Raw genomic sequence first — 15,186 nt, 5'->3', positions numbered from 1 at the left:
GAAATAGAGATGGATAAAATGCCAAAATTGCCCTTAGACATACACGTGAGTGGGACTGTGGGAGAGGATTGATCAGCTCGGCTTCGGGCTTGCCATATAAGAGAACCGGATTCGGCAATCGGCCTTCTAAAAAATGGGGCTTGAGAAGGCAGGTCAGCCTGTGAAGGCCTGATACCGCTGGTCATCTGTAATGGATGGGTCTCCCTCTCCCTGTGTGGGTCGGAAACCCCAACACAGCCCATTATAATATATTGGGCCGGGCTTAGAACTTGGTCAACGGGCCCTTGGCCCGTTTTACACCTCTAGTTAGAGTTTTGCTAGTTGGCTTCTGAATATTAACTTGGATGATATCTAATCATATCATTAACAAGCAATAATAATCATTCAATGATTATATGTTGCTTAAAAAAAAAAGACAAGATAACGGGAGATAGTCTGGTTGGTCTGGTTATCTGCCCAGGACCTTAGGTCCAGGGTTTTATTCTCACCAGGGGGTTTGGGATTTGGGTAGTTTTCCATCCGCTGTGGTGGCTAACTCGTCCTTGTTTAGATAAATTTATTATTGTTAATACTTAATTCTTCCATATTTTAAAAATTAATAATAAAACTCCACAATTTATTATTGTTAATACTTAATTCTTCCATATTTTAAAAATTAATAATAAAACTCCTCAATTTAGCTCACTGACCACATGGTTTACTTGGCATTTTAGGTCATTCAATTAACAAGTATTTTTTTTATTTTATTTTTTGGTTACTATAACAACGCAACCATGTTTAGCTACCAAATAAGTTTTTTTTTTTTTTTTTAAATGTGGTAGGAGGAATTCGAACCCTAGTTACTAGAATTATACACACCATCCTTACTACTAAAACTAGTGGCTCGGGTGTTACTAAATAAGTTTTGGGTATCAATATACAAGAAATCAAATCTAACTTCTCTAAGTTAAATACTCACTGTAGGATCCAAATTTGGTATTAGGCCCGACTCCAACTTAATGGGCAAGTTATCTAAGCATTCTTAGACCCACGACCTAAGATAACCACTAGATATCGCAGCCGAATGTCCAAATCCATCGCAACAAGCTTTTTGTAACCTAAATATAAATAGGCTCACAAGCCTCATTGGGTTCTACAGACCCAACATCAAACCCACTACTTCAAGCTATCGCCTCACACTTGAGAAGACAAGCTTTCAGAGGGACTTCGCGACGGCCTCGCGCCATTCTTGAGCCGCAATACAAAACTTTCTCTTGACATGGCTTAAATCAGTTGGTAGGTCTGTCAAGTGCCTATAAAGACTCGCTCACTTTGGAAAATTTTCTCCAAGCTCTCTTTCTCTCTCAATTCTTATTAGACCCCACTGTCACGCTAAATTTTGCCAATGGGATGAAGATGCTCCTAATTGCACTCCATTTGTCGCGTTAATTGCGGCGATCACGGCGAACTCTTTCCCTCCTATCTCTTTTTTCTCCCTACTTCTCTATCTTATCATGTCACTTACTTGACCATCGAAAATTCATTGGTCGGCACCCCTTGTGTGTAGGATTTTCACTACTGTCATTTTCTCTCCAATCTTTGCAAGTTATTGATGGTCCCTTCGACACATCATCAAGCGTAAATTTCACTATCTACACTCACCCATACCAATTTGACTGATCCCAAATGAGCAATCAAAAGCAAATATAACAATAAACAAAATATGTGTATATATAATATAAGATTAGAGGTGGACATCATTAATACATTATGAATGTGCAATGGATGGAATTTGCAGAAAATTTCACATGCGAAGTTTGCTTCACCTCTTAACTATAAGATGAGTCACCGAATGCAAATATTAAAATCATTTGACCATAACAAAAAAAGCTATTATAATAGTCTCTATAAATATCATATTTTCTGGTACCAGTTTCCCTGTCTTAATCACACAGGTGCCGTGACAAATCAATTTCCACAATATTTCATGTTTTCAAGGAAAAAGGAAGAGAAAAAACAGGTGGACCGACCCCACAGAGACAGAGACATAGACTTGCACGTAATCAGGATTAATATAATTTTTTTGTCACGAAAATATGCTCAAGTTTCATTTTGATCACTTAATGTTCAACGGTTCAACCGTTTCAAAATGGTCACCCATAATTGTATTAAGTTTCACTATAGTTATTTTTAGTGATCATGTTGAAACATCTGAACATTGTGATAACTACTATAGTGAAACATATTACAACTTTGAATGAACATTTTGAAACGTTTTAAAATTTTCGATTACTAATTTGGAACGCTTAATCTTTCAGTGATCAAAATGAAATTTTAGACATCTTTCAGTGACAAAAAATTCTATTAACCCCATGTTAATTACAACAACCAAATTAGTAATAAAATACTAATTATTAACCCCATGTTAATTTTGGACATCTTTCATGTATTTGGATTGTTTTTTTTTTTAATGAACTTTCAGATGAATCTTGTACATGTTTAATTATTAATAAAATACTAGTCTTAACCGTCAATAAATAGTGTGGATGCATGAATCGAGCTTTCTTATTCTGACATTTCTGTCCAACTAAGGTATTGTTCTCTTTACACCCTCATCAAGGCCGCACGTACTTATTTCAAGAGATAATCTCGCTTCCGCAACTCTCATAACTTTTTTAATTTAGGAGAGTGAATACTTAAATGGCGACCAATCTCACTCTCTCAAAGCAAAGAGGAGAGTCCAAAACGTACAATGTCTTAGCTGGACTAAAATATCATAATAAAAAAGCCTATTTTACTGTTAGGAACAAAAAGTATATAAACACTAACGATGCCTTTTCCTTAGCTTGATGAGTTGGATTTAGCACACTTGTTGGGCTTGAGAGAAGGTGAGAAATAAAGCCGTGTAGTCCCGATGTATCCTTAAGAACTGGATAACTCAAAGCGGATAATATTATTGATTGTTTGTGGTGAGGATTTCTGACAATTTCTACATCCACAAATATTATCATAGTTTTTTATTCTCGTTAAAATTAAAATAAAATCTCTCAATTTGGGGAGTAAATTATAGCTTTAGGATTTATATAATAGTCTCTCATCTTTAATCATATGTGGGATATATAATTGGTTGGTTTGCATAGTAGGGACAAGGGCATTTTGGTCAATGAGCAAGTACAAGGATGGTTAGGCGATTAATGAAGTATTAGCAAATCATAAAACATCCTTATTAGGTGTATCTTATTACTGTCTGCAGAACTAATTGTCCGTTACAATTGAATTATTAATACACAAATTGTTTGCCAACTAAGGGAGAGAGAACGACAGACACTCTCTAGCTCCTATCAACTCAGCTTGGCTTAATCTTCAAGCCGTCTTATATCCTTTCATCTCACCAATGCATTTCTGATTTTTTTTCATGGAATTTATTATTATTGGCATTTCTTTGGTAAAATTATAAATCCATAACTACTTATTTTTAGATTTTTTTACATAGAAATAGCATATGTTTTTTATTTATATAAATTATGGATAATTGGATTGTCCTACCATTTTCAAATATATAGATAAATTATAGGGCATATAAATATTGAGAGTTTAAATTGATTTTCCTCAATTATATGAATTCATCACAAGTTAGTTGGACTTGAGTAGTTTTAGATTAAATCATTAATATTAAATACTTTAATGAGTATGAAATATTTTTTTTTGTCACATCGAACAATATCAGTGAGCAATTGTTTTTGTTGGCCCATAGGTATAGTTTTTAGAAAATATGATGGGCCATGGATGAAAAAATGGACACAACAATGTCAATTTATTAGCTTTATTTTTTTGGACCAAACACGATGGGTGGTCTACTAAGTCATAATTTGCCCAATTTTATGTGAATAAAATGTTTACTAACATAGTTGGCAAGTGAAATATTCAATTTTAATCATATAAATAAAATAAAATGAATAGTCAATTTAAGCCAAAACATGACTGGGCTGAGCCGATTAATGAACGCGAAGCCGAGCCACGAAGTTCCCGACCTTTCATTTGTCGGTGGCCATGGCCTATGAACTGAAAGCAAACAAGCAACTGCCAACTACACGCTCTCTCTGAAGAACTCTCTCAATTGCTTTTTATTTATCTTCTTCTCTACGACATCTACGGATGCTTCAATCTTCCTCCTCTATCTCTCTCATTCTCCACCTCCAAAAGGTAAAAGCAATGCCCACTGAGTACTGACTCTGTCTCTACTGGATTTCTGTTGATTGTTTGCATTTATGACGACTTGTCGTTTCTGTGAACTGAACTCTGGAGTCTTTGTTTTGTTGGATTGTGAGTAATCTGTTGTTAGATTTATGCTATTTTCGGGGTTTGATTATTGATTCATTGTATTGGAGCGATCAATTTGTCCGGACTCGGATCAGTTGAATTCGATCTACCGTTTTTCTTTCTAATTCTGGAGAAACTTTGTCATGTTTGTTGAATCACGGTTTCATTCGTTCGTTTTGATTCTGTTTGGTTGCGGGGAAATATGTCTTCAGTGTTTGGTTCTCCTTAATAAGTTTCTTTCCATCGAATTCTGATTGAAATGAATAATGTTGCTCCTATACTGCTTCGTAGAGAAGAGTTCTGTTTTTATTTTCTTCTTTTTTACCGTTCCGTATTGATCTATGAAATGCTTGGTTAAATTACTTCTCTTTATAGAGATTCAACTGTCTTTACTCGTAAATTTAGTCTGTCTGTTCCTCTAACTATCGATTACTTGGGCTGTTATTGTCTGTTAATTATGTTTAAATCAATTGGGTTTGAGTTTTTCAATGAATATGCTGATGACAATCTGATCTGCAATTGCATGGTGTTAAAATTATCATTGTGGCTTCTTTAATTCTGTTTGGACAGGAGGTTTTTATGTTTTAACTGGGCTGGACGGTAGATCTGGAGTGGGGAGAGGCTTTAGCTCCACTTTTGATTTGGAATCTTGAAGTAAAACAAAATGGCTGCTACACTAGGTTGGAGGTTTTCTGCTAACAATGGCAGCAACTTTGCCAATAACGACATGGTATTTTATGCTCTTCTTTTATTGCTTCGATGAGATTGCTGATATTTGTTGAATGGGGATGGTTTTGTCACTTCTTGACTAGAATTAGTGCAGGTTTGTGCATTCAGATAATCCCTCTTGAATTATAGAAGGAAAGAAAGTATTGGATTTGCTAGATCAAATGGTCTTGATTATTGGCAGTTACTTTATTGTCCAATTCTATCAGAGGTTTTGGCTATGTTTCGATCCAGTGTTGGGTTTCAGGGATTTGGTTTTGAGTCTTTTGACAATTACAAGAAACATTACATTTTTATAATGAAACTGACTGAAGGTCTTTTTCTTATTTTATTTTTTGGACTGCTTTTTAATTTAAGTTTGTAATTCTCAATGCTGCCTGCCTCATTCTCTACTGAAATGCATCAGCGCAGTTTAAACAATTCACCCAACTGGTCTTTTTGTTTTCTAATTGGTATTAGATTAAGAGATATATGCTACATTTGGAGCTCCTTTAATGGTGTCAGGAATTAGCTTGAGCAACTCTCTCTCTTTTTTTTTAATTAATAGAAAGAAGGAGCTGGGTCAACTATTCAATCAAATGAGATTGAGCTGCTGGGCTGTAAATAGTTGGATAATCTTTTAGTTTTTTTGTAACAAGTTTATTGTTTTCCCCATTCCCCATTGCAGGAAAAATCCATGGAGGCAAAACTTCATGATTCTGAGCCCACTACTCCACATTCAGTTATGAAGATGGGTTTAAGGTCAGTTTTTGCTTGATTAGTGCATTAAATTGCCTAAGCACTAAGCAGCAAACACTTGATGCGTATAAAGAACCGAGTCTGACATGTTGGCCACTCAGTTCCGCTGTCGTTTTCTTTTATTGATGCTTAAAATTCTCCATTTTTCCATTTATCTTTCCATCTGCTTGGGCAGGAAGGGGCAATTTCTTGTAAATGCCTCTCTATCGCCACATATTGCGCCATGCAAAATTCTTTCTAGACAATATGTTTCCTAGTAATTCTACATAAAAAGAGCTGAGCAGAGAAACTGCTTACTTTCTGTGTCTTTTACTGTAACTTATATTCATTTGATAAACTGCTCTAAAGCAGTGAGCTACCTTGACAAGAATTTTCTGTTTCAAAGGAGTTTTAGATGTTTGGAAACCTATTGCAGCCAGATCCTTCTAGATGCCTTACATCCTTTGAATTCAAAAATGGAAGGGTTGACAATGGAGCAATTATATAATTATGGTTCTGGATGTTCTTGATAAATCTAAAACAACAGAAGTTGTTTTACTAGTGGTGGCCGGTGGCCGTGAGCAACTCGGATCTGTTGTATTTTAATGTTATGCTCTCTTTTTTTTTCCTTTCTTTTTTGAGCAGCAATATAATGCTCTTTCTTTCCCATGCTATCTCAGAAATTAGTCAATAAGACTCAACTCAAGAAAGCATCATGCCAAATACTCAAAGGAAAATTTAATTCTTTATACTTCGATAGGTTTATGTGCTTATATATAAGGCATTCTCACATTCAATTTTGGAACTACTTAGTGCTATTTGGGGTGAATATACTTGAATTTATTTTTATTATAGAGTCCGTTGGGAGACCTAATGCACCTTGGGGTAGCCTGTCAGGATTTTGATTTTACTGTGATTTTTGAATGATACAGTCATTGGCTTTCTGTCTCACGCTTATCTTCTGAGAAGTGAGAAGGCAACATCCAATGTACAAACAATACTTTTTTAATAGTTTTGTCATCTAATGATTTATCTGATCACCATTATTCTGAGTATTTCCCTAAAAGTTACTATAAATAAGAAGATGTTGGCTTCCTATGATGATAAATATCATTGATTTTGCTCAATGGTCTTGAACCCGTTGATCCTTTGCAGAGATCGTACCAGTAGCATGGAGGATCCAGATGGAACATTAGCAAGTGTTGCACAATGCATAGAACAGTTGCGGCAGAGTTCCTCATCTGTGCAAGAGAAAGAGCATTCCTTGAGGCAGTTGCATGAACTTATTAATACACGCGAGAATGCTTTCAGTGCCGTTGGATCTCACTCTCAAGCAGTTCCAATACTTGTTTCACTTCTCCGATCGGGATCACTTGGGGTAAAGAGACAGGCTGCTACTGTTCTGGGCTCTCTCTGTAAGGAGAATGAACTTAGGGTGAAAGTCTTGCTTGGAGGATGCATTACGCCGTTGCTTGGTCTCCTCAAGTCCAGTTCGGCAGAAGGTCAGATAGCAGCAGCAAAGACAATTTATGCGGTTTCTCAAGGTGGTGCTAAGGATCATGTTGGGTCCAAAATTTTTTCCACTGAAGGAGTTGTGCCAGTGCTTTGGGAGCAGCTGAAAAATGGACTCAAATCTGGAAACTTGGTTGATAATTTATTGACTGGAACTTTAAAAAACCTGTCTAGCAGTACTGAGGGATTCTGGTCGGAAACAGTACAGGCTGAAGGAGTGGATATACTAGTCAAGTTGTTAACAACAGGACAGTCAAGCACTCACGCGAATGTATGTTTTCTTCTTGGATGTATGATGATGGAGGATGCGTCTGTTTGTTCGAAAGTGTTGGCTGCAGAGGCTACAAAACAACTACTTAAGCTGCTAGGGCCTGGTAATGAAGCCTCAGTTAGAGCAGAGGCTGCAGGTGCTCTCAAGTCTCTTTCTGCCCAGTGTAAAGAAGCAAGGAAAGAAATAGCTAACTGTAATGGCATCCCTGCTTTAATAAATGCTACAATAGCTCCCTCTAAAGAATTCATGCAAGGTGAGTATGCCCAAGCTTTGCAGGAGAATGCCATGTGTGCTCTTGCAAATATTTCTGGGGGTTTATCATATGTCATCTCAAGCCTAGGTCAAAGCCTGGAATCTTGTTCTTCACCTGCCCAGACAGCTGACACCTTAGGGGCTTTAGCTTCTGCTCTGATGATATATGATGGCAAAGATGAATTGACTAGAGCATCAGATCCTATGATGGTTGAACAGACTTTGGTTAGTCAATGTAAACCTCGATTACCATTTCTTGTCCAGGAACGGACTATAGAAGCCCTTGCCAGTTTGTATGGCAATTCTATTCTCTCCGTTAATCTTGCAAACTCGGATGCAAAACGACTTCTGGTTGGTTTGATCACGATGGCTGCTAATGAAGTTCAGGATGAGCTTATAAGAGCTCTTCTCACACTTTGCAACACTGAAAGCAGCCTATGGCGTGCGCTTCAAGGTCGTGGGGGTGTTCAGCTATTGATATCTCTTCTTGGGCTTTCATCTGAACAACAACAAGAATGTGCTGTTGCACTGTTGTGCCTTCTATCCAACGAAAATGATGAAAGTAAGTGGGCCATCACAGCTGCTGGAGGAATTCCTCCACTTGTTCAAATTCTCGAGGCAGGGTCTCCAAAAGCTAAAGAAGATTCTGCTACAATCCTTAGAAACCTCTGCAATCACAGTGAAGATATACGTGCATGTGTTGAAAGTGCCGATGCTGTTCCTGCATTATTGTGGCTGCTGAAGAATGGGAGCCCAAATGGGAAAGAAATTGCAGCAAAGACTTTGAACCATCTAATTCATAAGTCTGATACAGCGACTATTAGTCAGCTTACGGCATTATTAACAAGTGATCTACCCGAATCTAAAATTTATGTTTTGGATGCTCTTAAAAGTATGCTTTCTGTGGTTCCCTTCAATGACATATTACGCGAAGGCAGCGCTGCAAATGATGCAATGGAGAAAATGATTAAAATATTAAGCTCTACTAAAGAAGAAACTCAGTCTAAGTCGGCATCAGCTCTTGCTGGGATTTTTGAAGTTCGGAAGGACCTGCGTGAAAGTAGTATTGCTGTAAAAACTTTATGGTCAGCCATGAAGCTGCTAAATGTTGAGTCTGAAAATATCTTGAAAGAGTCCTCTCATTGCCTTGCTGCAATTTTTCTGTCAATTAAAGAAAACAGGGATGTTGCTGCTGTTGCGCAAGATGTGTTGTCACCCTTAATTGTGCTTGCTAACTCTTCTGTGCTGGAAGTTGCGGAGCAGGCAACATGTGCTTTGGCAAATCTTATTTTGGATAGTGAAGTGTCGGAGAAAGCTGTTGCTGAAGAAATTATACTGCCTGCTACTAGGGTTTTGCGAGAAGGTACTGTCTCTGGAAAGACCCATGCAGCAGCAGCAATTGCACGTCTGCTTGATTCTCGTCAAATCGATTATGCGCTGACTGATTGTGTCAATCGTGCTGGAACTGTTCTTGCATTAGTTTCTTTTCTGGAATCTGTTAATAGTAGTTCCATTGCCACAGCAGAAGCATTAGATGCACTGGCTATTCTGTCAAGATCGAATGGGGCTATTGGGCACGTAAAACCTGCATGGGCAGTTCTAGCAGAATATCCTAACAGCATAAGCCCAATAGTCTCTTCTATTGCTGATGCAACACAAATGTTGCAAGATAAGGCTATTGAGATAGTGTCAAGGCTTTGTCATGGTCAGCCCATTGTTCTAGGAGAGGCAATTGTGCGTGCCTCAGCATGCATATCATCGATTGCCGGAAGGGTTATCAATTCCACAAACCCAAAGGTCAAGATTGGAGGAACTGCACTTCTTCTTTGTGCAGCCAAAGTGAATCATCAGAGAGTGGTGGAAGATCTTAATCAATCAAACTCTTGTATTTACCTTGTTAAAGCACTTGTTGCAATGCTTGATATTACGGAGACTGATATGGGAAATGATGATGGTGATGACAAGGATGCCATTAGTATTTGCAGGCAATTTAAGGAGAATGCCCAGAATGGTGAATCTGATATAGGAACAGCGGTTATTTATGGTGTCAACTTAGCCATTTGGCTACTTTCTGTTCTTGCTTGTCATGATGAAAAGTGCAAAGGAGGTATTATGGAGGCTGGAGCACTTGAGGTCCTCAATGATCGTATTGTACATGGTTTTTCACAATATCAGGTACTCATCTATTTTATTGTTGTATTATTTATTTATACAGCTCACTCAAGACTGATATGTTGATCATATGATTGTTAGTAGTTTGTGGATTGGCACACTAGAACATAAATACCATTATTACATTGGTGTTTGTTATACCATAGCTAAATGATTTTTATTTACATTGTTTTTTGTTTGCTCTGTTTTAATTGTCTATGCAGAATGATTTCAAAGAAGATAATAACATTTGGGTTTGCGGTTTGATGCTAGCCATTTTATTTCAAGATAGAGACATCATACGAGCACCTGAAACAATGAAATCAATACCGTTACTTGCAAATTTGTTGAAATCTGAGGACTCAGCGACCAGGTATTTTGCTGCACAAGCAATAGCCAGTCTAGTCTGTAATGGCAGCAGAGGGACTCTTCTGTCAGTTGCGAATTCTGGGGCAGCAATTGGGTTTATCTCCTTACTCGGTTGTGCCGATGTTGATATATTTGATCTTTTGGAGTTATCAGAGGAGTTCTCTTTGGTGCGTTATCCGGAGCAAGTTGCGCTTGAGAGACTGTTCAGAGTAGAAGACATCAGGGTTGGTGCCACTTCTCGGAAAGCAATACCTGCTCTTGTTGATCTTCTCAAACCAATTCCTGATCGTCCTGGTGCACCTTTTCTTGCACTTGGGCTTTTGACTCAGCTTGCAAAAGAATGTTCATCAAATAAGATTGTCATGGTAGAATCTGGGGCTTTGGAAGCACTAACTAAGTATCTTTCTCTTGGTCCACAAGATGCAACTGAGGAGGCAGCTACCGATCTGTTAGGGATCCTATTTAGCAGTGCTGATATCCGGAGACATGAATCTGCATTTGGTGCAGTCAATCAACTTGTAGCAGTTTTACGTTTAGGTGGAAGAGGTGCAAGGTATAGTGCTGCTAAAGCATTGGAAGGCTTATTTTCTGCTGACCACATTAGAAATGCAGAATCTTCCCGACAAGCCGTTCAACCCTTAGTGGAGATACTTAGTAGTGGCTTGGAGAAAGAGCAGCATGCTGCTATTGCTGCTTTGGTTAGGTTATTGAGTGAAAACCCAGCGAAAGCCCTTGCTGTTGCAGATGTGGAGATGAATGCAGTGGATGTCCTGTGCAGGATACTTTCTTCAAATTGTTCATTGGATCTGAAGGGGGATGCTGCTGAGTTGTGTTGTGTTCTTTTTGGAAATACAAGAATCAGGTCCACAGTGGCAGCAGCACGCTGTGTTGAGCCTTTGGTGTCCCTCCTTGTAACTGAGTTCAGTCCGGCACAGCAATCAGTCGTCCGTGCGCTGGATAAGCTTGTAGATGATGAGCAACTGGCAGAACTAGTTGCTGCACATGGTGCAGTTATTCCGCTTGTTGGCCTCTTATATGGTAGGAATCACGTGCTTCATGAGGCTATTTCAAGAGCTCTTGTGAAGTTAGGGAAAGACAGGCCAGCTTGTAAAATGGAAATGGTAAAAGCCCGGGTAATTGAGAGCATACTTGATATCCTCAATGAAGCACCGGATTTTCTCTGTGCTGCATTTGCAGAATTGCTTAGAATATTGACCAATAATGCTAGCATTGCTAAGGGGCCCTCTGCTGCTAAAGTTGTTGAGCCCCTGTTTTTGCTGTTGACAAGACCGGAGTTTGGGCCTGATGGACAGCATAGCACACTGCAGGTTCTAGTTAATATTCTAGAGCATCCACAATGCCGTGCGGATTATATATTGTCCTCTCACCAAGCTATTGAACCACTTGTCCCCTTGCTTGATTCTCCATCTCCAGCAGTGCAGCAGTTGGCTGCTGAGCTTCTATCTCATCTACTCTCAGAAGAACGTCTTCAAAAGGATCCAGTGTCACAACAAGTTATTTGTCCCCTTATACGAGTTCTTGATTCTGGCATACACATATTACGGCAGAGAGCCGTTAAAGCTCTTGTTAGCATTTCACTAACTTGGCCAAATGAAATTGCAAAAGAGGGTGGTGTCGGTGAGTTGTCCAAAGTGATATTGCAAGCTGATCCTACACTCCCTCATGCCTTGTGGGAATCTGCTGCTTCTGTCTTGGCCAGTATTTTGCAGTTCAGTACAGAATTTTATTTGGAAGTGCCTGTTGCAGTGCTGGTAAGGATGCTCCGTTCTGCCTCTGAGAGTACAGTAATTGGTGCATTGAATGCTCTTCTGGTGTTGGAAAGTGATGATGGAACAAGTTCTCAAGCAATGGCTGAAAGTGGCGCCATAGAGGCTCTTTTGGAACTTCTTCGCTGTCATCAGTGTGAGGAAACAGCTGCAAGATTGCTGGAAGTATTACTCAACAATGTGAAGGTTAGAGAAACAAAAGCTATAAAATCTGCAATCTTGCCTTTATCTCATTATCTCTTGGATCCACAAACCCAAGCCCAGCAAGCAAGGTTACTGGCCACTTTGGCTCTTGGAGATCTATTCCAGAATGAAGGCCTTGCTCGGAGTAGTGATTCTGTTTCAGCTTGCCGTGCTCTGGTCAATGTGCTTGAAGAACAACCTACCGAAGAAATGAAAGTTGTAGCTATATGTGCGTTGCAGAACCTTGTAATGTATAGCAGATCAAATAAAAGAGCAGTTGCAGAGGCTGGTGGTGTCCAGGTTGTACTTGATCTAATTGGTTCAAGTGATCCAGAGACGTCTTGCCAGGCAGCAATGTTTATTAAACTTCTATTCTCTAATAACACCATCCAAGAGTATGCTTCCAGTGAAACTGTTAGAGCTATGACCGGTATGTTAAATTTAATTACTGCAGGTTTGTATGTGTTTGCTGATATGAAAAGAATGTTATTTTTGCTATTTATGCTGTTTACTGTGTCCCACTGTCCATAGGACCATAAGTTGCTTTTTACTTGTTCATGCTTGATTGATAGTAACAAACTTTTTTGTTACTCAAGAAAAAGATAGTAACGTAATTCTCCGTAGTACTTGTTTCTTAGATATTTTTCATTCGCAAAGGTCATGGCTCTGGTTTTCAGCACAATTTGACGTGGATATTAGATTGGGACTTTTATTTGTTTATTTCATTCTCTCATTTTGGCTCTTCTTAACTTGTATGGTGAAGCAACTTGGGGGGGAGAAAAAACCTGCGGAGAAGCAATTTTGAAGCTGTATGTAATAACTTATAAATCCTCTGCAGATATTGTGAAAGGGTTAGAAAAGCTTTGCAATCTTTTATGATATCGAACATGTCACATGACGTTGTAATTGATGCTTTGAGATACTACAACCAGAGGATGCAAATGGAGACTTTTCGTATATGCTTCCCCCTCTTAATTCCTTTATATTCTTTACACATAACTTGAGATCAGTCATGATGGTTTTGTTTGTTTTTCCTTTTCTTTATGAATGGACTGATTTTTTGTACATAAGTTGTCATATAGTATTTGGGACATCTGTTAGTTCTCAGAAGATGACGTGTGGGCATATGCATTTTTTATTTGTACAGTGACATCCTCTTCTCATCTTTCAGCTGCCATTGAAAAGGATTTATGGGCCACTGGAACTGTGAATGAGGAGTATCTGAAAGCTCTCAATGCTCTATTTAGCAACTTCCCTCGCTTGAGAGCCACTGAGCCTGCAACACTCAGTATACCGCACCTGGTTACATCACTCAAGACGGGCTCAGAGGCAACTCAAGAAGCTGCCTTGGATGCACTATTTCTTCTCAGGCAAGCTTGGTCAGCATGCCCAGCAGAAGTCTCAAGAGCTCAATCCATTGCTGCTGCTGATGCAATCCCATTGTTGCAGTACTTAATTCAGTCTGGCCCTCCTCGATTTCAAGAGAAGGCAGAATTTTTGCTGCAGTGCTTGCCAGGGACATTGGTGGTAATAATCAAGCGGGGCAATAACATGAAGCAGTCAGTGGGAAACCCGAGCGTCTATTGCAAGCTTACACTTGGCAATACTCCACCTAGGCAAACCAAGGTAAGACATTCCGTATGCTTTTAACTATTTTTTGGCTTCCTATGATTTTTCTTATTTATTTCCTTTATTTTATTTAACTTGGAGGAGGGTGTTTGTCGTTGCCCTTTTTTTTGGCCTTTTCTTTTCTTTGAAATTTTTTATTAATTTAATGGTATCATGGAAAAAGAGAACAGAAGGAAGAGATCTGGATTATTTTAATGCAATGCTCAAGCCTCATGCTAACTTGTTTTACCAGACTAGAGACTAATTGTACTTTATAAACTGGAAACTAGGGGAACATGATGTTCAAAATCTTCTAAAGCACTCATTGGCTCATTTGATACCGTTCAATTTGGAAATTGGAAACCGACTAAAATAATGATCAGGAGTACGACTCCGTGTCTGCCTCCTTGCTATTGGCTGAAAGAGAGTTTGAGTTTCTACATTGGACTTGCAGGTGTTTGGCCTTATTTTTAGTTATGTTTAGCAGTTCTGGGATTCTTCATGATCCAGATCAAACAAAATTAGATTTTAAAACAGTGTTGTCTATATAAAGATCATGTGAATTTCACGCTGCATTACCCATTTCTAACGTTGGATTTCTGTTGTCTTTGGACCTCTTAATTTGTGCTGTTGTAACTAACACTAAACTGAACACTTCTTGGTAAAATTTTCAGATTGTATCAACTGGTCCTAATCCTGAGTGGGATGAGAATTTTTCATGGTCCTTTGAGAGTCCTCCAAAAGGCCAAAAGCTTCAAATCTCTTGCAAGAATAAGAGCAAAATGGGAAAGGTAATCACTTCCTTTGTCTAAAACTAGAACCATTATCATGGTGTTGTAGATTCAAGCTTTATATTATATATTTTTATATATACGTTTGCTAAACCCAGTCAAATTGATCCGTGAACAGAGTTCTTTCGGAAAGGTAACTATCCAGATCGACCGTGTTGTGATGCTTGGTGCCGTTGCTGGGGAATATACTCTGTTGCCAGAAAGCAAAAGCGGGCCATCACGGAATTTGGAAATAGAATTCCAGTGGTCTAACATGCAACAACCATGATTGAGATAATTATTTTTCAGAGCAAACTGGAAATATAGGGAGAGAACATGTTCAAATAGGTCATTCTTTCAGTTTTTTTTTTTTGGTTATTTATTATGTGAGTGTATATAGCTTGCTGAAGAATGAAGATTTTGATGTTTTGGTCTTTACACATGGTTGCAACAATTAGTCAATTGGTGTTGTATTCTTTGGTGACCTGTATTTTCTTATAGTAAAATGTGTCACTTTGTAATTTTTGTACCAATATATCAA

At 38.5% G+C, this 15,186-nt stretch overlaps 1 protein-coding gene across 1 annotated transcript; it reads left to right on the top strand.

The window, feature by feature from the left end:
• The first annotated feature begins 4,026 nt into the window (after window positions 1-4,026).
• On the top strand, window positions 4,027-15,180 carry LOC119998498 (protein CELLULOSE SYNTHASE INTERACTIVE 1-like). Its single transcript, XM_038845850.1, has 8 exons — window positions 4,027-4,182; window positions 4,870-5,029; window positions 5,693-5,766; window positions 6,898-9,952; window positions 10,153-12,697; window positions 13,439-13,893; window positions 14,550-14,666; window positions 14,785-15,180. Exons 2-8 carry the CDS (start codon window positions 4,964-4,966, stop codon window positions 14,932-14,934), a joined length of 6,462 nt encoding a protein of 2,153 aa, XP_038701778.1. The 5' UTR covers window positions 4,027-4,182; window positions 4,870-4,963; the 3' UTR covers window positions 14,935-15,180.
• Window positions 15,181-15,186: the final 6 nt, after the last annotated feature.

Source organism: Tripterygium wilfordii, chromosome 5 (assembly GCF_013401445.1).
Source record: "Tripterygium wilfordii isolate XIE 37 chromosome 5, ASM1340144v1, whole genome shotgun sequence".
Classification (NCBI taxonomy): Eukaryota; Viridiplantae; Streptophyta; class Magnoliopsida; order Celastrales; family Celastraceae; genus Tripterygium; species Tripterygium wilfordii.
This window is presented reverse-complemented; position numbering and strand designations above follow the sequence as displayed.

What these genes read in the sequence shown, in the direction of transcription:
- LOC119998498 (XM_038845850.1), top strand. Translation starts at nt 4,964, where the DNA reads ATGGCTGCTACACTAGGTTGGAGGTTTTCTGCTAACAATGGCAGCAAC. An exon ending in ACTTTGCCAATAACGACATG is followed by an intron (nt 5,030 to 5,692) that starts GTATTTTATGCT and finishes TCCCCATTGCAG; the next exon opens with GAAAAATCCATGGAGGCAAA. An exon ending in CTCCACCTAGGCAAACCAAG is followed by an intron (nt 13,894 to 14,549) that starts GTAAGACATTCC and finishes TAAAATTTTCAG; the next exon opens with ATTGTATCAACTGGTCCTAA.